General features: G+C 38.6%; 1 protein-coding gene across 2 annotated transcripts in view; it reads right to left on the bottom strand.

Annotated features, from left to right (window-relative positions):
* The window catches only part of IQCM (IQ motif containing M), a 472,445-nt gene that overhangs the window by 242,299 nt on the left and 208,075 nt on the right, over positions 1-22,071 (bottom strand). For both annotated transcript variants that reach the window (XM_088827822.1, XM_088827821.1), the window contains exon 10: positions 14,135-14,269. In XM_088827822.1, coding sequence (XP_088683948.1) covers positions 14,135-14,269 — 135 coding nt within the window. The remainder of the gene's footprint in view (positions 1-14,134; positions 14,270-22,071) is intronic.

The following is a 22,071-nucleotide window of genomic DNA, read 5'->3' as shown; positions in this document are numbered from 1 at the left end:
GTGAATGATTTGGGATCTTTTTTTTATTCAGCAATTTTAGTAACATCGTGCCTTCTCCAGGTACCCACCCGGCAGACACATGTCTCCCCTATTCAGAGTTACCAGCAGCCCTGTAAATTCTAATTTGTTTTGTACATAATCCATTATGCATTAAACCTTGTCTTTCTTTATCACCTTGTTAACACATCCTACAGTGATTGACTCATGTCTTTTTTTTTCTTTTTTTTTTTCACTTTACATTATTGTATTGGTTTTGCCATACATTGACATGAATCTGCCCTGGGTATACATGTGTTCCCCATCTTGAACACCCCTCCCACTCCCTCCCAATCCCATCCCTCTGGTTCATCCAAGTGCACCAGCCCCGAACCTGTATCATGCATCAAACCTGGACTGGCGATTCATTTCACATATGATAATATACACGTTTCAGTGCCATTCTCCCAAATCATCCCACCCTCACCTTCTCCGACTCAAGTCTTAAGTACACTCTATAACTTTCCCTGATTTCCAAACTTTAGACATAATTAATATCTGTATCATCTTAGCACTTGATATATATGTGAATGCATAAGCGTTTATAACACTGTATTTATCTAGTTAAACATGTGCATGTCCCTCCAGTTATTATGGAGACTGAGACCTCTGAACCATATTACATTTCACAGCCCATATTAAGAACTCAACAGATGTTTGTCCACAATACTTGCAATGATTTTATCAAGAAAAAATCTGAATTGTCTCAAGTAAGGAAGGCATCCATATAATATGCTCTAATGCATTTCCTTTTACTTTATGACTTGTACCTGAAATTATCCATTGGATAAGAGAATGTGCTTTTACCTTTTACATGGCTGAAAGCATTAGAGAGTATCTACTAAAATAGCAGGGAAAAAATGGCATCCTGCTACACAAAGGTTATATACGCCACTGACGAAACCTGTATATCTTTGCGGTGCACAGAAAGTGTAGAGTCATGAGACTTTAGCAGTCAACCCATCAGAGCAGGTGGGATAAACATCAAACACTCCCCAAGTTATCCAGTGTTGCATAACAAAATACCCAATCCTGCTAAAAAATGTCATGGCAGTGTAATTCAGGGAACTCATTGGAGGAGGGGAGTGATATTAGAAAGTCTCTTCCTGCTGTTCAGTCATCAGCATAGCTGCCCGGCTTTCCTAATAGTGACCACATGCCTAAACCACCTTTAGTGCTTCATTTCTGATAATGCGATTTTGTACTAGGAATTATACTTATTTACCTGTTTCTCCATTTTTTGAGCATTTTGTCCTCCTCTAGTGAAGAAATGTAGACCTATATAGGTCATATAGGTCATAGGCTCTACTCAACTAGATGATGACAAGGATCTGAAGACCTGACCAATATATCAATATGCTCAAAATGAAAATTATTTTCTCCACATAACAAGTCATCAAAGGAAGTTCAATTGACTTGAAGAGGTGAGAAAAAAGTCAACACCCATGGGCATTAGCAGTATACATAACACACTTCATAGGAAACGTAAGAAATTAAGGGGCAGATACTGCAGGTCAGTTGGTCAGGACACCCCACATGCTATGTCACTACATAGCCCTCAACTATTATGTGGTCACAATCTCATAAAAATAAATTCAAAAGCTAAATAGATTGAAATTGAAGTTTGACGGATGGAGGTTAGAAATAAAAATTAACTCCTTGTGAGAAGCAGTGAGCTCATGGCCTGAGATTTGTACTAGCAACATAAATATATAGTGTATTTATTTTTATTATATAAAATAACATTAAAAAAGGATTATTTTTATTATATAAAAGAAGACAGGTTGCCAGACACTTTCCCCGACCTTGACAGTGCACTAAGAGATCTCCGTAAGACCTGGTGACCCTCTAGTCCATAGACACATGTCATTCTGAAACATAAAACTGCTAGTATTTTTCATTTCATCTTTTGTTTTTAGTATGTATTTTCAAAATGCTTTATGCTAGTTCAGTTCAGTTCAGTCGCTCAGTCGTGTCCGAGTCTTTGCGACCCCATAAATCACAGCACGCCAGGCCTCCCTGTCCATCACCAACTCCCAGAGTTCACTCAAACTCATGTCCATCGAGTTGGTGATGCCATCCAGCCATCTCATTCTATGTCGTCCCCTTCTCCTCCCGCCCCCAATCCCTCCCAGCATCAGAGTCTTTTCCAGTGAGTCAACCCTTCGGATGAGGTGGCCAAAGTATTGTAGTTTCAGCTTTAGCATCAGTCCTTCCAATGAACACCCAGGACTGATCTCCTTTAGAATGGATTGGTTGGATCTCCTTGCAGTCCAAGGGACTCTCAAGAGTCTCCTCCAACACCACAGTTCAAAAGCATCAATTCTTCGGTGCTCAGCTTTCTTCACAGTCCAACTCTCACATTCATACATGACTACTGGAAAAACCATAGCCTTGACTAGACGGACCTTTGTTGGCAAAGTAATGTCTCTGCTTTTTAATATGCTATCTAGGCTGGTCATAACTTTCCTTCCAAGGAGTAAGCGTCTTTTAATTTCATGGCTTCAATCAGCATCTGCAGTGATTTTGGAGCCCCCAAAAATAAAGTCTGACATTGTTTCCACTGCTTCTCCATCTTAAATTTGTTTTTTAGAAGTTATTTAAAATAAGGTTTTGGTAACACATTACCTCTGATACTTCTGCATTCTTTCATCATTAGAATTTCTTTGGCCCTATGATACTCTTACTATCTTTTTAAAATCCTCTTTAATTATTTTTCTGCATAATCAAAATCTTATTGTTAAAGAGCTTATTCATATGAAAAAAAAATAGGGGAAATCATTATATTATCCCCAGTTTATAAATAAAGTCATATCTTGAAAATATAACAGGAAATCCAGTGTTGTCTGCTTTTAGTGAACAAAACTGTGCCCTAAGGAGCAGGGGGCCCAGGACACAGTTACAATTTGCCACCAACTTGGAAGCCAGAAATAATTCAGATCTTACCTCAGACCATTGTTTCTTCATATGGAGAGAATGTCTTAGATTTTAAGACTTTTCATCTAGGGCTCCACAGTGAAAGTGGACTTGTCTTCATTATTGAGGTAATTTTAATTGCTGAAAACAAACTAAAGTTTCTATTTTCTATGTTGAGGAAATGCTGGAAAATTGTCCAAGTTCAAGCTTTTAAAAATTAGGCAGATGTGAGAATGTAATATAGAATGAAATGCATTATTTTCTTTAATACATGTCATTCTACTGTTAGTTTCACTTGCTGAGATGTAAATGAGCATCAGGAAATGTTCTCACATCCACATAGTCTTCAGCTTTCAAGATCGGCTTCTACATTCAGTCTGAAGTTGCTTCATTCTCCCAAAGAAAGATTTTCAGACAAAAATCATATCCTCAGTTATAATTTTTGTTACCATGGTGATAAGAAGAAAAAAAAAGGGGGGGGGAGCTAAAAATACCTGAACACAAAGACAGTTTTGAAACTTTGACCTACTTGGTGTCATACACTGAAGAAGTTAATCAATTGAATTAAGTACACACGAGTTAGGTGAAATATGCTATTGGATGAAAAAATGTGTAGGTTGCACATCTGGAGCTATTATCCACAATCAAAGAAGTCAGTATGAATGAAGATGATTGACAATCCAAAATGCATAAAATCAGATTCCCTTACCAGAAGCAAGCAGAAAACACTAGCTTCATTTCCCACAAATTTCTGGTTTTCTTTCCATTATTTTAGAATATCTCTATTTTAAATTAATGCTGCTTATGAACTAGAATTGTTTAACTGGATGTAGCAATATAATTGGACATATATTTTAAATTATGTTAGAGTGGCTTCTTCTACAAAGGAGAGTTTCCCAATTTTAGGCATTATTATAAAAACTATTTTTTAAGCTAACTGTTCTTTTGAAAATTCAAGTTTTAATAAGAAATTTAATAGAGTGAAACATTTACAGAAAACCTATTATATCACAAGGCATTATCTAGTCTGTGAAAGATCAATAATAGGCAGTACTTGCTGTCAAGAACATTTTAATCATCCATCTAACTATGTTTTTGTAATACTGAACTTTTAAATTTTACTCCACATAGTAAAGAGCATTGAACTTGACTTTAAGAGACCAGGGTTAAAGTTTCAGCTCTCCTAATGAGCTTTAAAAACTCTCTAAGTCTCAGTTCTCTCATCTGTAAAATGAGCATAAATGAGCATTATCTCCTGTAGTACATAGGTCATTATGATAATCAAGAAATGATATGGGCAGAAACCAATGGATGACATTCAATATAAAAATATCTATAGAAATAAGTCATTCAACAATTAGGTTCAATATTTGAACACCTTCAAACTTAAAAAATTATGAAAAGTAATTTTCATAACTATTTCTGTATACTAAATAATTATTTAAGAATAATAATAACAGACGTTTATTGGTACTTAAAATGATCCACACGTTTTACATGAATTACTTCATTGCACAGTCACAACAGCCCAACTATTTTGATAGTATTATCTTGCTTTAAACATGTATTAATAAAATAAGGAATAGCAGAGATAAATAACTTATCCAAAGACATACAGCTAATAAGTGATCAAGTCAGGAATTAAATCCAGGCAATCTAAAACTAAGCCATGCGGGAGCACGGGAAGATGGCGGAGGAATAGGACAGGGCGACCACTTTCTCCCCCAAAAAATCAGCAAAAGAACATTTGAACGCTGAGTAAATCCCACAAAACAACTTCTGAATACCGGCAGAGGACATCAGGCACCCAGAAAATCAGCCCATAGTCTTCCAAAGGAGGTAGGAAATAGTATAAAAGATAAAAAGAGAGGCAAAAGAGGGAGGGACGGAGCTCAGTCCCGGGAAGGGAGGCTTAAAAAAAAAAAGAGAAGTTTCCAAACACCTGGAAACACGGGCGAGTCTGTGGATAGCCTTGGAACCGCAGAGGGCCGCATAACTGGGAGACAAAAGACATAAATAATTAAAACCCACAGACTAAGTGCCCAGAGGAAACTCTCAGTAGAGAAGCGGCACAGACACCCGCACCCGCCACTAGCAGGCAGGGGCTGGGCAGGGAGGCGCTGCGGCAGCACTTAGAGAGAGGACCAGGCCGAACGCCCCGAGGGCAAGCTGAGTGCAAAGCAGACTGTGCAGCGAAAAGCCCCAAACTTAGACTCTGCCAGCCCAGCTCACGAACAAAGGACTGAGCAGAGCAAGCCGGCTGTGGACGGCCCATCCCCCAGCCCCCACCAGGACAGGCAGGGAGGGCGGCCAGCGCCAGAAGGGGCAGCCATGGCCCCAGAGAGGCTTCCCATACCAAGCTGCAGGCAGGCTTCCTTGCTAACCAAGACTTTTCGGGTTCGGGCCAGTCGATATCCACCTGAGAAACTGCGCCGGTTGTAAACCCAGAAAACCAAGCGGCAGAGACTGGGGAGGCGATAAGTCGCAGCCACCCGCACTCTCCAAACGCCTGGTCACCTGAGCTGCTCGGACCGGGGAAGGCACAAAACGCAGGTCCAACCAAGTCTGCGCTTTTGTGGAGTACCCGAGAACCTGAACTTGAGCCGCTCAGACCTGGGAAGTGCATGCAACCCAGCGCCAGCCGCAGATAGCTCCGGGCAGAGCAACCCAGAGCCTGAGCAGCATAAACAGGGAAAACACACACGCTGCGAGCGGGAGCATTCCCAGAGTAGTCAAGACACTGCGAGCACTCCCCACAGACGCCAGGGATATTTGTAGCAGCGTTCCTCCCTCCCCACAGCAGGACTGAACAGAGAGAAGAAATCCAGCTCCACCCACCAGAACACCGATACAAGCTTCCCAAACTAGGGAACCTGGACAAGTCACCCATCCAATCCCACACACAATGAGGTAACTACGTAATAAAGAGAACTCCACAAACTGCCAGAGGACGGAAAGGCCACCCCAAGCACAGCAATATAAGCAACATGAAGAGGCAGAGAAATACCCAGCAAGTAAAGGAACACGATAAATGCCCACCAACACAAACGAAAGAGGAAGACATAGGGAACCTACCCGATAAAGAATTTTGAATTATAATTGTGAAAATGATTCAAAATATGGAAAGCAAAATGGAGTTACAGATAAATAAAGAGGAGAAAAGGATTGAGAAGAAGCAAGAAACGTTTAATAAGGATTTAGAGGAAATAAAAAAGAGTCAATATACAATGAATAATTCAATAGATGAGATCAGAAACATTCTCGAGGGAAAAAACAGTAGAATAATGGAGGCAGAAGACAGGATAAGTGAGCTAGAAGATAGAATTGTAGAAGTAAATGAAACAGAGACGGAAAAAGAAGAACAAATTAAAAGAAATGAGGACAATATTAGAGACCTCTAGGACAATGTTAAACACTCCAACATTCGAATCATAGGAGTCCCAGAAGAAGAAGACAAAAAGAAAAACCATGAGAGAATACTTGAAGAGATAATAGTTGAAAATTTCCCTAAAATGGGGTAGGAAATAATCACCCAAGTCCAAGAAACCCAGAGAGTTCCTAACAGGATAAACCCAAGGAGAAATACCCCAAGGCACATATTAATCAAATTAACAAAGATCAAACACAAAGAACAAATATTAAAAGCAGCAAGGGAAAAACAACAAATAACACACAAGGGGATCCCCGTAAGGATAACAGCTGATCTTTCAACAGAAACTCTTCAGGCCAGGAGGGAATGGCAAGACATACTTAAAGTGATGAAAGAAAGTAACCTACAGCCCAGATTACTATACCCAGCAAGGATCTCATTCAAATATGAAGGAGAAATCAAAAGCTTTACAGACAAGCAAAAGCTGAGAGAATTCAGCATCACCAAACCAGCTATCCAACAAATACTAAAGGATTTTCTCTAGACAGGAAACACAGAAAGGGTATATAAACTCGAACCCAAAACAATAAAGAAAATGGCAATGGGATCATACTTATCAATAATCACCTTAAATGTAAATGGGTTGAATGCCCCAACCAAAAGACAAAGGCTGGCTGAATGGATACAACAAGACCCCCATATATGTTGTCTACAAGAGATCCACCTCAAAACGAGGGACACATACAGACTGAAAGTGAAGGGCTGGAAAAAGACATTCCACGTGAACAGAGACCAAAAGAAAGCAGGAGTAGCAATACTCATATCAGATAAAATAGATTTTAAAACAAAGGCTGTGAAAAGAGACAAAGAAGGAAACTACATAATGATCAAAGGATCAATCCAAGAAGAAGATATAACAATTATAAATATTTATACACCCAACATAGGAGCACCGCAATATGTAAGACAATTACTAACAAGTATGAAAGGGGAAATTAACAATAACACAATAATAGTGGGAGACTTTAATACCCCACTCACACCTATGGATAGATCAACTAAACAGAAAATTAACAAGGAAACACAAACTTTAAATGATACAATAGACCAGTTAGACCTAATAGATATCTATAGGACATTTCACCACAAAACAATGAATTTCACCTTTTTCTCAAGCGCACACGGAAACTTTTCCAGGATAGATTACATCCTGGGCTATAAATCTAGCCTTGGTAAATTCAAAAAAATTGAAATCATTCCAAGCATCTTTTCTGACCACAATGCAGTAAGTTTAGATCTCAATTACGGGAGAAAAACTATTAAAATGCCAACATATGGAGGCTGAACAACACGCTGCTGAATAATGAACAAATCATAGAAGAAATCAAAAGAGAAATCAAAATATGCATAGAAATGAATGAAAATGAAAACACAACAACCCAAAACCTCTGGAACACTGTAAAAGCAGTGCTAAGGGGGAAGTTCATAGCAATACAGGCACACCTCAAGAAACAAGATAAAAGTCAACTAAATAACCTAATTCTACATCTAAAGAAACTAGAAAAGGAAGAAATGAAGAACCCCAGGGTTAGTAGAAGGAAAGAAATCGTAAAATTTAGGGCAGAGATAAATGCAGAAGAAATAAAAGAGACCATAGCAAAAATCAACAAAGCCAAAAGCCGGTTCTTTGAGAAGGTAAATAAAATTGACAAACCACTAGCCAGACTCATCAAGAAACAAAGGGAGAAGAACCAAATCAATAAAATTAGAAATGAAAATGGAGAGATCACAACCGACAACATAGAAATACAAAGGATTATCAGAGAATACTATCAGCAATTATATGGCAATAAAATGAATAACTTGGAAGAAATGGAAAAATTCTTACAAAAGTACAATCTTCCAAAACTCAACCAGGAAGAAATAGAAAATCTTAACAGACCCACACAAGCATGGAATTAGAGGCTGTAATTAGAAATCTTCCAGCAAAGAAAAGCCCAGGTCCAGGCGGCTTCACAGCTGAATTCTACGAAAAATTTAGAGAAGAGCTAACACCTATTCTACTCAAACTCTTCCAGAAAATTGCTGAGGAAGGGAAACTTCCAAACTCATTCTATGAGGCCACCATCACCCTAATCCCAAAATCTGGTAAAGACCCCACAAAAAAAGAAAACTACAGGCCAATATCACTGATGAACATAGATGCAAAAATCCTTAACGAACTTCTAGCAATCAGAATTCAACAATACATTAAGAAGATCATACATCATGACCAAGTGGGCTTTATCCCAGGAATGCAAGGATTCTTCAATATCCACAAATCAATCAACGTAATACACCACATTAACAAACTGAAAAATAAAAATCATATGATTATCTCAATAGATGCAGAGAAAGCCTTCGACAAAATTCAACATCCATTTATGATAAAAACTCTACAGAAAATGGGAATAGAAGGGACATATCTCAACATAATAAAAGCTATATGTGACAAACCCAAGCAAACATTATCCTCAACGGTGAAAAACTGAAAGCATTTCCCCTAAAGTCAGGAACAAGAGAAGGGTGCCCACTCTCACCACTACTATTCAACATAGTTCTGGAAGTTTTGGCTACAGCAATCAGAGCAGAAAAAGACATAAGAGGAATCCAAATTGGAAAAGAAGAAGTAAAACTTTCACTGTTCGCTGATGACATGATCCTCTACACAGAAAACCCTAAAGACTCTACCAGAAAACTACTAGAGCTAATCAATGAATACAGTAAAGTTGCAGGATATAAAATCAACACACAGAAATCCCTTGCATTCCTATACACTAATAATGAGAAAAGAGAAAGAGAAATTAAGGAAACTATTCCATTCACTGTTGCAACAAAAAGAATTAAATACTTAGGAATATATCTACCTAAGGAAACAAAAGACTTGTACATAGAAAACTATAAAACACTACTGAAAGCAATCAAAGAGGACACTCATAGATAGAGAAATATACCGTGTTCGTGGATTGGAAGAATAAATATTGTAAAAATGAGTATACTACCCAAAGTAATTTATACATTCAATGCAATCCCTATCAAGCTACCAACGATATTTTTCACAGAACTAGAACAAATAATCTCACAATTTGTATGGAAATACAAAAAACGTCGAATAGCCAAAGCAATCTTGAGGAAGAAGAATGGAACTGGGGGAATTAACCTGCCGGACTTCAGGCTCTACTACAAAGCCACAGTCATCAAGACAGTATGGTTATGGCATAAAGACAGAAATATAGATCAATGGAACAAAATAGAAAGCCCAGAGATAAATCCACGCACCTATGGACACCTTATCTTTGACAAAGGAGGCAAGAATATAAAATGGAGAAAAGACAGTCTCTTCAACAAGTGGTGCTGGGAAAACTGGTTAGCCGCTTGTAAAAAAATGAAACTAGATCACTTCCTAACACCATACATAAAAATAAACTCAAAATGGATTAAAGATCTAAGTGTAAGACCAGAAACTATAAAATTCCTAGAGAAGAACATAGGCAAAACACTCTCTGACATAAATCACAGCAGGATCCTCCAAAACCCACCTCCCAGAATATTGGAAATAAAAGCAAAAATAAACAAATGGGACCTAATTAAAATCAAAAACTTCTGCACAGGAAAGGAAACTATAAGCAAGGTCAAAAGGCAGCCTTCAGAATGGGATAAATTAATAGCAAATGAAACAACTGAAAAAGAATTAATCTCCAAAATATACAAGCAGCTCCTGCAGCTCAATTCTAGAAAAATAAGTGACCCAATCAAAAACTGGGCCAAAGAACTAAACAGACATTTCTCCAAAGAAGACATAAAGATGGCTAACAAACACATGAAAAAATGCTCAACATCCCTCATAATCAGAGAAATGCAAATCAAAACCACAATGAGATACCATTTCACAGCAGTCAGAATGGCTGCTATCCAAAAGTCTACAAGCAATAAATGCTGTAGAGGGTGTGGAACCCTCTTACACTGTTGGTGGGAATAGAAACTAGTACAGCCACTATGGAGAACAGTGTGGAGATTCCTCAAAAAACTGGAAATAGAACTGCCATATGATCCAGCAATCGCACTCCTGGGCATACACACCGAGGAAACCAGAATAGAAAGAAACACATGTACTCCAATGTTCATTGCAGCACTGTTTATAATAGCCAGGACATGGAAGCAACCTAGATGTCCATCTGCAGATGAATGGATAAGAAAGCTTTGGTACATATACACAATGGAGTATTTTTCAGCCATCAAAAAGAATGCAGTCAGTTCTAATGAGGTGGATGAAATTGGAGCCTATTAGTGAAGTAAGCCAGAAAGAAAAACATCAATACAGCATCAGTTCAGTTCAGTTCAGTTCAGTCGCTCAGTCGTGTCCGACTCTCCGCGACCCCATGAATCACAGCACGCCAGGCCTCCCTGTCCATCACCAACTCCCGGAGCACACTCAAACTCATGTCCACAGAGTCGGTGATGCCATCCAGCCATCTCATTCTCTGTCGTCCCCTTCTCCTCCCGCCCCCAACCTTTCCCAGCATCAGAGTCTTTTCCAGTGAGTCAACTCGTCTCATGAGGTGGCCAAAGTATTGGAGTTTCAGCTTTAACATCAGTCCCTCCAATGAACATCCAGGATTGATCTCATTTAGAATGGACTGGTTGGATCTCCTTGCAGTATAAGGGACTCTCAAGAGTCTTCTCCAACACCACAGTTCAAAAGCATCGATTCTTCGGCGATCAGCTTTCTTCACAGTCCAACTCTCACATCCATACATGACCACGGGAAAAACCATTGCCTTGACTAGACGGACCTTGGTCGGCAAAGTAATGTCTCTGCTTTTTAATATACTATCAAGGTTGGTCATAACTTTCCTTCCAATACAGCATACTAATGCATATATATGGAATTTAGAAGGATGGTAACCTTAACCCTGTATACGAGACAGCAAAAGAGACATAGGTGTATAGAACAGTCTTTGGGACTCTGTGGGAGAGGGTGAAGGTGGGATGATTTGGGAGAATGGCATTGAAGCATGTATATTATCATATGTGAAATGAATCACCAGTCCAGGTTTGACGCATGATACAGGATGCTTGGGGCTGGTGCATGGGGATGACCTGGAGGGAGGATATGGGAAAGAGGGAGGTGGGAGGGGGATTCAAGAAGGGAAACACATGTACACCCAGGGCGGATTCGTGTAAATGTATGGCAAAACCAACCAATATATTAATGTAAAGTAATTTGTCTCCAATAAAAAAAAACAAAAATGATCCAAATCAAAGAAATTAAATAAATAAATAAAACTAAGCCATGCTCTGAACCTAAGCCTCTATGATACACTCTAAAATAATTAGTAAAGGAAAATACCACTATGAAATTTAATTTGAAGAAAAACTTATATTTTAAATTATTAACACTAATCAGAATAAGCTTCTGAAATCTCTAATTGATTCCACTTTGCTGCATTCAACTTTTTGAATTTTATTTATTATAAATAAAAATGGTAAGAATTTAAATGTACAATAGTAAATGCTTTACAGAATACTTTTATGATAGAGTTATTACTCAGTCATAAATAATGTTATAAGTTATTTATGACTTGGAACTAAGGAGTACTGTTAAGCAAAAAGTGTAGATTTTGCAACGTGTGTGTGCTCAGTTACTAAGTCGTGTCAGACTCTTTGTGACCCTATGGACTGTAGCCCACCAGGCTTCAAGGGATTTTCTAGGTAAAAATACTGGCATGGGTTGCCATTTCCTTCTCCAGGGTATCTTCTCGACCCAGGGATCAAACCAATGTTTCTTGAAATGGCAGGCAGGTTATTTACCAGTAAGCCCAACATGTAGAATATTCCAATTTTTATAAAAATGTTCTATGTGAAGGGAAAAAACTGGGAATGATAAGCATCAAATGTTAATTGCTATTTGTAAGTAATTTTATATATTTCTATATTCTCAGATTTTCTATAATAAATGCTCAATGTTTTTGTCAGTGGGAAAAAGTTGCTTAAACATTCAAAGTGACCTGGATGCCTCTCCAGTCTGTGAACAAATTTACTAAGAGCCTAGAAAACTTTTCTGGGTACTAAGAATGCAACAGTGGCAAAACAAAGCCCATACATAGGTAAAGTATTAGGTCAATTTACACTAAGAACTAAAAAGAGAACTTCAACCCATAATGAAGCTTCAACCTTGTCAGTCCAACATTAATCATACCTTCCTACTGGCATGTGGGCCCTTATCCTCTATTAGGAAAAAAGATCTTGAAATATTTTGCTTTGTTTTTTACCTTTTCCTCTCAATTAAATTTTGGATACCTCATTCATCATCTCTAAACATGGTAGAAAGCCATAGCATTAGGGTGAACATAGAAAGAAATGTTGAGAAGAATTTTAAGGAGTTAAGAAAAATTCATTGAGACTTCCCACACCTTGGTGACAATTTCCACCCCCTTACCAGTATAAAGAAAGGAGAAATGTTGTTCCATTTAACTTATTAAAAATTCCTATACAATGCATGCTATCCTTTTGCTTATTTACTGTTAAGAAAAGAAACGATTTTATTGTGTTGGCAATAATTTATAATGTTTAAACATTCAAACTTGACTATATTTTTTGTACCAAATATATTCAGGAGAAATCACTGTAGCATCAGTATTTAAAATATGGTGGTTTTAAGTGTATTCGGATACAACATACTGTACCAAAAACACATTAAAAGCTTTTTAAAAGCTAAAATCATCTCCTTCACTCCTTTAAAGGTAGCTTTTTTCTTAATTTATTTTTTATTGAAGGATAATGGCTTTATAGAATTTTGCTGTTTTCTGTCAAACCTCAGTATGAATCAGCTCTAGGTATACATACGTCCCCTTCCTTTTGAAACTCCCTCCCATCTCCCTCCCCATCCCACCCTCTAGTATCAACCCCTCTAGGTTGATACTGTATTAACTCTTAACCTGTTGTTTAAATCTTCTTTCATATGTATATTAACATTAGGTTTTAACAATTTGAAAAAAGGGATTTATAAGACAAATCTGGTCCCATCACTTCATGGCAAATAGATGGGGAAACAGTGGAAACAGTGGCTGACTGTATTTTTCTGAGCTCCAAAATCACTGCAGACAGTGATTGCTGCCATGAAATTAAAAGACGCTTACTCCTTGGAAGGAAAGTTATGACCAACCTAGACAGCATGTTAAAAAGCAGAGACATTACTTTGCCAACAAAGGTCCATCTAGTCAAGGCTATGGTTTTCCCAGTAGTCGTGTATGGATGTGAGAGTTGGACTATAAAGAAAGCTGATCACCGAAGAATTGATGCTTTTGAACTGTGGTGTTGGAGAAGACTCTTGAGAGTCCCTTGGATTGCAAGGAGATCCAACCAGTCCATCCTAAAGGAGATCAGTCCTGGGTGTTCATTGGAAGGACTGATGTTGAAACTGAAACTCCAATACTTTGCCCACCTGATGTGAAGAGCTGACTCATTGGAAAAGACTGTGATGCTGGGAAAGATTGAGGGCAGGAGGAGAAGGGGATGACAGAGGATGAGATGGTTGGATGGCATCACCGACTCAATGGACATGGGTTTGGGTGGACTCCAGGAGTTGGTGATGGACAGGGAGGCCTGGTGTGCTGCGGTTCATGGGGTCACAAAGAGTTGGACACAACTGAGTGACTGAACTGAACTGAAAGAAAGTAAGAGAAGAAACATAGGAAAGATAAAGGGAGGAAAATAGGGAAGAAAGAAAGAAGGAGAAACAAAAAGAAGAAAAAAAAAATGAAAATGACTTACCTCTATGGACCAGCTCCCAAACCTCATCAATTTGCTGGTGGGTTGGGAAATGACCACAGTCGTTGAAGTACTTAAGGAGTTCACGTCTTTCTAATCCTTGCCAATCTTCTTTTTTAGCAAACATTGTTTCATAGACTACAAAGGAAAAAGATATTAGAAAATATGTTCTTTGTAAATAATATATCAAGTATATTCCCCACCTGAAAGTATCATTGGTATTTAAAAATACTTTCAGTCCAGTTTTATTCTGATATCTGGTAGAAGTCTCCGTGATGAGAGCAGCGCCAGATCAGCCTCCTGGTGGGGGTGAGGATAGGAAGTGGGCATGCTTCTCCCTCTCCAGGTCCGCAGGAGGGAATCTGGACTTGCTTCCCCATGGAGGACACAGGCATCCTCCGGTCAGGTTTACAGGACAGTCTTCCAGAGACTTTGCAAACATCACTGTTCAAACCACATCATAAGACACATAGTGCAGGGTTTCTGGGTACCTGACTTTTGTTGACATATTTCATAATTTCTTTTTTTTATTATTATTACTTTTGATTCCTAATATTTTCATCTCTTTTTTAATTCTACCCACATTTTAACTACTTGGTGATTCCACTTTGGACTGTTTACATTATTGCTGATTTTGCCCTTACGGTGTCTATTTTCTGCTGACTTCATGCACTTCTACTTTCTATTTTAATGTCTTTTGCGACTGCTGGCTCAAGACTTGCCCGGAAAACCATTCAGTTGATCCACCCCTCACCTACTGCCCATACTTGGTGTTAGAAAAGGTTTAGATAATGCCCAAGAGAATTGACACACAAGATTTTCAAGTGTAGTTCTCCATTTTATTTTTTATTTTTAAAAAGATGAAATTGAGTCTCCATTCTGAAGTATATGGATTAATCCCTTGAAACTGATTGTTAATCAACATTCACAAGATGAGAAGGTCTGTGCTTAGTACAGGTTTAGCTCTGAAATATGGGCTCCAAATAACAAAGGGCACCAGAGTGGTTTCTAAGTGAATGTATCACCCTGGCAATCAACAATATGGACTTCAATTTTCAATCCATTCATGTATCCACTCAGTTGAGGAGGACAGTCCTGAGACATCAACAAGGTCAAGAAATGTTTAGTGATTGTAAAGGCTAAGTTCTTCAGTCCTGTCTGTCTCTGCAATCCTATGGACCATAACCCACCAGGCTCCTCTGTCCATGGGATTCTCTAGGCAAGAATACTGGAGTGAGTAGCCATTCCCTTCTCCTGGAGATCTTCCCCACTCAGGGATCGAACCTGCAGCTAGCTTAGGTCTCCTGCATGGAGCAGGCTGATTCTTTACCACTAGCACTGCTTGGGAAACCCAATTGCCTGACTACAAGTAGCTATTCCAGATTCTGAAACACAGCTGAAAATAAACATAAACGTCTATTAAGTATCTCTATGACTTTCTCTCTATATTCAAACAAGCAAACTAGAGCAGTTTCTATTGTTTTCTCCATTCATATTGCCTTGTCCCTTACATGTCTGTGTAAACTAACCTGACTTTTTAAATTGCCAGCATCTACATTTCATTGCCTAAGGGCTCCCTCTGGCTGCAGGACTCTATGCCCACCTCTGCAGTGAGTCAAAAGTGCCAGTGAATCAAGGCTCCTCTTGGAGTGGCCCTTAATCTCGCTTCACGCTTTTTTCCCTGAAAACCAAGCTGCTGGATGGGGGAAACTGATCAGAGTCCCATGGCTTACCTAGAATCTCTCTCTTTTTCTCTCTCTGATCTCTTTCTTCCTTACCCTCCAGCCACAGAAAATGAGGCATTCTAGCTCAAAGAATTCTGGTTATTGGTAAATATTTTTGATACATAATTTTAGCATAATTAATAAAGTTAATGAAAACTATTCTTTCAAAATTATTTTTGAGCCCTTCTGATAAACTGGTCTTTGTTAAAAGTGAGTGTGTACTATCAAACAAAAAAGTCACAGTCCTTGTTTTCATGGAACTTATAGTCCACTATAAAATAAACATTTTATGACTAGCTGAAACTACCAAAAATGTAGCATCTTTACATTATAAGGTAATAAGTTGCTGATTCTGATTAAACATTATTTACTCACATCATTTTGTTAATACTGTTTCAAATTTTTTAAAGAAAAGTTGCCAAAGAGTTTTAAATTGAAAACAAAATTGGGACGGAGGTACAGAAATTTCTCTTAAGCCCTTTATCTCCACTCAAGCATAATTTGCCTGCCCCTATTATCAATTATCAATGACTGCACCAAGTGGTGCCTCTGTTACCAGGGATGAACCTACACTGACCTGACACATCCTGATCACTAAGGTCAATAGTTCCCCTTATGGTTCACTCTTGGTGTTGTGTACATTCTCTGGGTTTGTGTATCCATCACTGCAATAATGTACAAAATAGTTCCATGGTCCTAAAATTCTGTGCTTGCTAATCCATCCTTCTTCCCATCCCAAACCACCCCTAGCAACCACCGACCTTCTCATTTTCTCTACAGTTTTGCCTTTTCCAAAGTATCTGGTAGTTGGAATCATATAGTATGTAGCCTTTCAAATTGGCCTCTTACACTTGATAACATGCAGTCAAATTTACTCCATATCTTTTCATGACTGCTTCATTTCTCCTTAAAGTTAAATATTTCATCTTCTAGATGCACCAGTTTATTTACACATTTACCTACTACTGTAGGTGACAGCTTGGAAGGCTGCTTCCAAGCTTTGGCAATTACAGAAAAGCTGCCATAGATATCCATGTATAGGTTCTGTGTGGATATAAACCTCCTGTGGCTAAATACCAAGGAGAATGATTGCTGGACTGCATGGTAAAAGCATGTTTAGGGGCTGCCAGGTGGCACTAATGATAAAGAACCTGCCTGCCAATGCAGGAGACATAAGATGTGAGTTTGATCCCTGGATCAGGAAGGCCCCTGGAGGAGGGCATGGCAAACCACTGCAGTATTCTTGCCTGGAGAATTCCATGGACAGAGGAGCCTGGCAGGCTGCAGTTCACTCGCAAAGGGTTGGACACGACTGAAGCAATTTAGCACACACACACCAAACTGTATTTCATAATGACTATATTGTTTTGATTCTACACCAACAACGTGAAAGGATACTTCACACTCTTATCAGCATTTTGGTGTTGTCAGAGTTCTGGATTTTGGCCATTCTACTCGATGTGTAGTGGTATCTTTTTGTTGTTTTAATTTTCATTTCCCTGAAGACAAATGATGTGGAGAATCATTTAATGCATTTAACTGTTATCTGTATATCTTCTTTCCTGAGGTCTCTGTTGAGACCTTTGGCCTATCAAGTTTTAATCAAGTTGTTAACTTTATTGTTAAGTTTTAAGAGCTCATTGTATATTCTAGATAACAGTTCTTGGTTAGACATTTCTTTTTCAAATATTTACTTTCATTAAGTGGCTTGCCTTCGCATTCTCTTGATGTTGTTTTTCACATACAAAAGTTTTATTTTAATGTAGTCCAGGTTATCAATTATTTCTTTAATAAGGTATTTAGTGTTATATCTAAAAAGGCACCATATCCAAGATCAACTATGTTTTCTTCTATTCCAGGAGTCATGTATATATGTGAGAGTTAGACTATAAAGAAGGTTGAGCACCAAAGAATCGATACTTTTGAACTGTGGTGCTGGAGAAGACTCTTGAGAGTCCCTTGGACAACATTCAGAAAGCTAAGATCGTGGCACCTGGTTCCATCTCTTCATGGCAAATTGATGGGGAAACAGTGGCTGACTTTATTTTCTTGGGCTCCAAAATCACTGCAGATGGTGACTGCAGCCATGAAATTAAAAGATGCTTACTCCTTGGAAGGAAAGTTATGACCAACCTAGACAGCGTATTAAAAAGCAGAGACATTACTTTGTCCACAAAGGTCTGTCTAGTTAAGGCTATATTTTTTCCAGTAGTCATGTAAGGATGAAAGAGTTGGACTGTGAAGAAAGCTGATCACTGAAGAATTGATGCTTTTGAACTGTGGTGTTGGAGAAAACTCTTGAGAGTCCCTTGGACTGCAAGGAGATCCAACCAATCCATCCTAAAGGAGATCAGTCTTGGGTGTTCATTGGAAGGACTGATGTTGAAACTGAAACTCCAATACCTTGGCCACGTGATGCAAAGAGCTGACTCATTAGAAAAGACCTTAATGCTGGGAAAGATTGAGAGCAGGAGAAGAAGGTGATGACAGAGGATGAGATGGTTGAATGGACAAGGGTTTGGGTGGACTCTGGGAGTTGGTGATGGACAGGGAGGCCTGGTGTGCTGAGGTTCATGGGGTCTCAAAGAGTCGGACATGACTGAGCGACTGAACTGAACTGGACAACAAAGAGATCAAACCAGTCAATCCTAAAGGAAATCAACACTGAATAATCATTGAAAGGACTGGTGCTGAAGCTGAAGCTCCAACACTTTGGCCACCTGATGTGAAGAGCCGACTTATTGAAAAATACCCTGATGCTAGGAAAGATTGAAGGCAGGAAGAGAAGGGGATGCCAGAGGATGAGATACCTGGATGGTATCACCAACTCAATGGACATGAATTTGAGCAAACTCTGGGAGATTGTGAAGGACAGGGAAGCCTGGCAGGCTGCAGTCCATGGGGTTGCAGAGTCGGACACAACTTAGCGACTTAACAACAACAAAGAGGTTTATAGTTTTGCATTCTACACTTCGGTCTATGATCCATTATGAGTTAATTTTTGTGAAGTGTATGAAGTCTGGGTTTAGATTTACTTTTCTCTATGGAGATGTCCCATTATTCCAGCAGCATTTGTTGAAAACACTATCTCTGCCCTACTGTATTGCCTTTACTCTTTTGTCAAAGAGCAGTTGACTATATTTATAGGTGTCTTCTTCTAGGCTCTCTACTCTGTTCCATTGATCTGTCTATTCTTTTGCTTGAAACTGTAGTTTTATAATAAGTCCTAAAGTCAGAAAGTGAAGAGGAACTAATAAGCCTCTTGATGAAAGTGAAAGAGGAGAGTGAAAAAGTTGGCTTGAAGCTCAACATTCAGAAAACTAAGATCATGGCATCTGGTCCCATCACTTCATGGAAAATAGATGGAGAAACAATGGAAACAGTGTTAGACTTTATTTTTTGGGCTCCAAAATCACCGCGGATGCTGACTGAAGCCATGAAATTTAAAGACGCTTACTCCTTGGAAGGAAAGTTATGACCAACCTAGACAGCATATTAAAAAAGAGACATTACTTTGCCAACAAAGGTCCATCTAGTCAAGGTTATGGTTTTTCCAGTGGTCATGTATGGATGTGAGAGTTGGACTACGAAGAAAGCTGATCGCCGAAGAATTGATGCTTTGGAACTGTGGTGTTGGAGAAGACTCTTGAGAGTCCCTTGGACTGCAAGGAGATCCAACCAGTCCATTCTAAAGATCAGTCCTGGGTGTTCATTGGAAGGACTGATGCTAAAGCTGAAACTCCAATACTTTGGCCACCTCATGCGATGAGTAGACTCACTGGAAAAGACTCTGATGCTGGGAGGAATTGGGGGCGGGAGGAGAAGGGGACGGCAGAGAATGAGATGGCTGGATGGCATCACCGACTTGATGGACATGAGTTTGAGTGAACTCCGGGAGTTGGTGATGGACAGGGAGGCCTGGCGTGCTGTGATTCATGGAGTCGCAAAGAGTCGGACATGACTGAGCGACTGAACTGAACTGAAAGTCAACTAGAATCAGGCCTACAACTCCGTTCTTCTTCTTCAATATTGTGTTGGCTATTCTGGTCTTTTGACTCTTCATATAAACTTTATTCAATTATTTTGTTGGTATCCACAAAATAGCTTTTTGTGATTTTGAATGTGATTGTATCAAATGTATAGATCACATGAAGAACTGACACCTTTATGATATTGAGTCTACCTATCCATTAACATGGAATATATATCCATCTGTTTAGTTCTTTGCTTATGTTCATTAGAGTCATGTAGTTTTCCTCATAGAGATCTTATATATAATTTGTTTCCTTTATGCCTAGGCATTTCATGTTGGGGAGTACTAATATAAATGGTGGGTTTCCCAGGTGGCTCAGTAGTAAAGAATCCACTTGCCAATGCAGGAGATGTTGGAGATGAGGGCTCAATCCTTGGGTCAGGAAGAAACCCTGTAGAGGGGAATGGCAACCAATTTCGGGAATCTTGCCTGGAAAATCCCATGAACAGAGAAGCCTGGCAGGTGATATTCCAGGGGGTCACAAAGAGTTGGGCATAGCATGCTCATGTGCAATATAAATGGTAATGTGTTTTTAATTTCAAACTTCACTTGTTCATTATAGTATAAAGTAAAGCAATTAACTTCTGTACAGTAACTCTGAATCCTGCAACCTTGATATAAATGGCTTATTAGTTTCAGAGAGGTTTGTTAATTCTTTCAGATTTTCTACACAGACCCTCATGTGATCTGTAAACAAAGATAGCTTTATTTATTTCTTCCCAATCTGTATGTCTTTATTTCCTTTTCTTACATTACTGCACTACCAAGAACTTCCAGAATGATGTTGAAAAGGAGTGTTGAGAGAGGACATCACTGCCTTGTACCTAATCTGAGTGGTAAAATTTTGAGTTATTCACATTAAATATGATGTTACATGTAGATTTTTTTGTAGATAGTCTATCAAGTTGAGAAAGTTTCTCTTTATTTCCTGTTTACTGAGAGGTTGTTTTTTTTTAATGAATAGGTGTTTGATTTTATCAAATGCTTTTTCTGCACATATTAATATGATCATGTGATTTTTCATTTTTCATTATTATTTCATTATTTTTCATTATTGATGTGATGGATTATATTCATTGATTTTTAAATATTGAAACAGCCTTGCAAACCTGGCATGAGTACCATTTGGTCATGGTGTGTAATTCATTTTATACTTTTTGGATATGATCTGCTGCTATTTTATTGAATATTTTCACTTTAATATTCATAAGAGATACTGATTTGTAGTTTCCCGAAAATGTCTTTGTTTAGTTTTGGGACTAGGGTAAGGACATAGAGTTAGGAAATATTTCCTCTGTTTCTATATATTGGAAAAAGATAATAGAGAATTGGTATCATTTCTTCCTTAACCATCAGGCAGAATTCACCAGTGAACCCATCTGGGCCTTGTGCTTTCTGTTTTTGATGGTTATTCATTTTGGATTCAATTTCATTAATATATATAGGCCTATTCAGAGTGCCTGTTTCTTCTTGTGTGAGTTTACAAGATTTTGCTTTCCAAGGAATGGATTCATTTTATCCAGCTATTTAATCTACATATAACTTTAAAGTGGGTTTCTTGTAGCTAGCATAACAGATGAGTTGTATTTTTTGATCCACTCTGACAAAGTTGCTCTTTTAATTAGTGGATTTAGATCAATTAACATTCAAAGTCATAACTGAATTCAGTTCAGTTCAGTTCAGTCGCTCAGTCGTGTCCGACTCTCCGCGACCCCATGAATCAGCACGCCAGGCCTCTCTGTCCATCACCAACTCCCGGAGTTCACTCAAACTCATGTCCTTCGAGTCGGTGATGCCATCCAGCCATCTCATTCTCTGTCGTCCCCTTCTCCTCCCGCCCCCAACCTTTCCCAGCATCAGAGTCTTTTCCAGTGAGTCAACTCTTCGCATGAGGTGGCCAAAGTATTGCAGTTTCAGCTTCAGCATCACTGAATAGTTGAATTCATATCTATTATATCTAATAGGTTTTGTATTTATTGCCCTTGTTTTTCTTTGTTCTTATTTTTATCTTCTGTTTTTTTTTTCTCTACCTTTTGTAGTGTTGAGGATTTTATAAGATCTCACTTTATCTCATTTCACAGAATATTGATTTTACTTATTTTTTTTTTACTTTTTTAAAGGGTTGTCCTAGTCCACAATGATCATTAAACATATATACAGCGAATCCAAGTCCACTTTCAAAC

The sequence above is a fragment of the Moschus berezovskii genome, chromosome 19 (assembly GCF_049115385.1).
Source record: "Moschus berezovskii isolate FMDL1 chromosome 19, NW_MosBer_1.0, whole genome shotgun sequence".
Taxonomy (NCBI): Eukaryota; Metazoa; Chordata; class Mammalia; order Artiodactyla; family Moschidae; genus Moschus; species Moschus berezovskii.
Note: the sequence above shows the minus strand (reverse complement) of the source record. Positions and strands in the feature narration are given on the sequence as shown.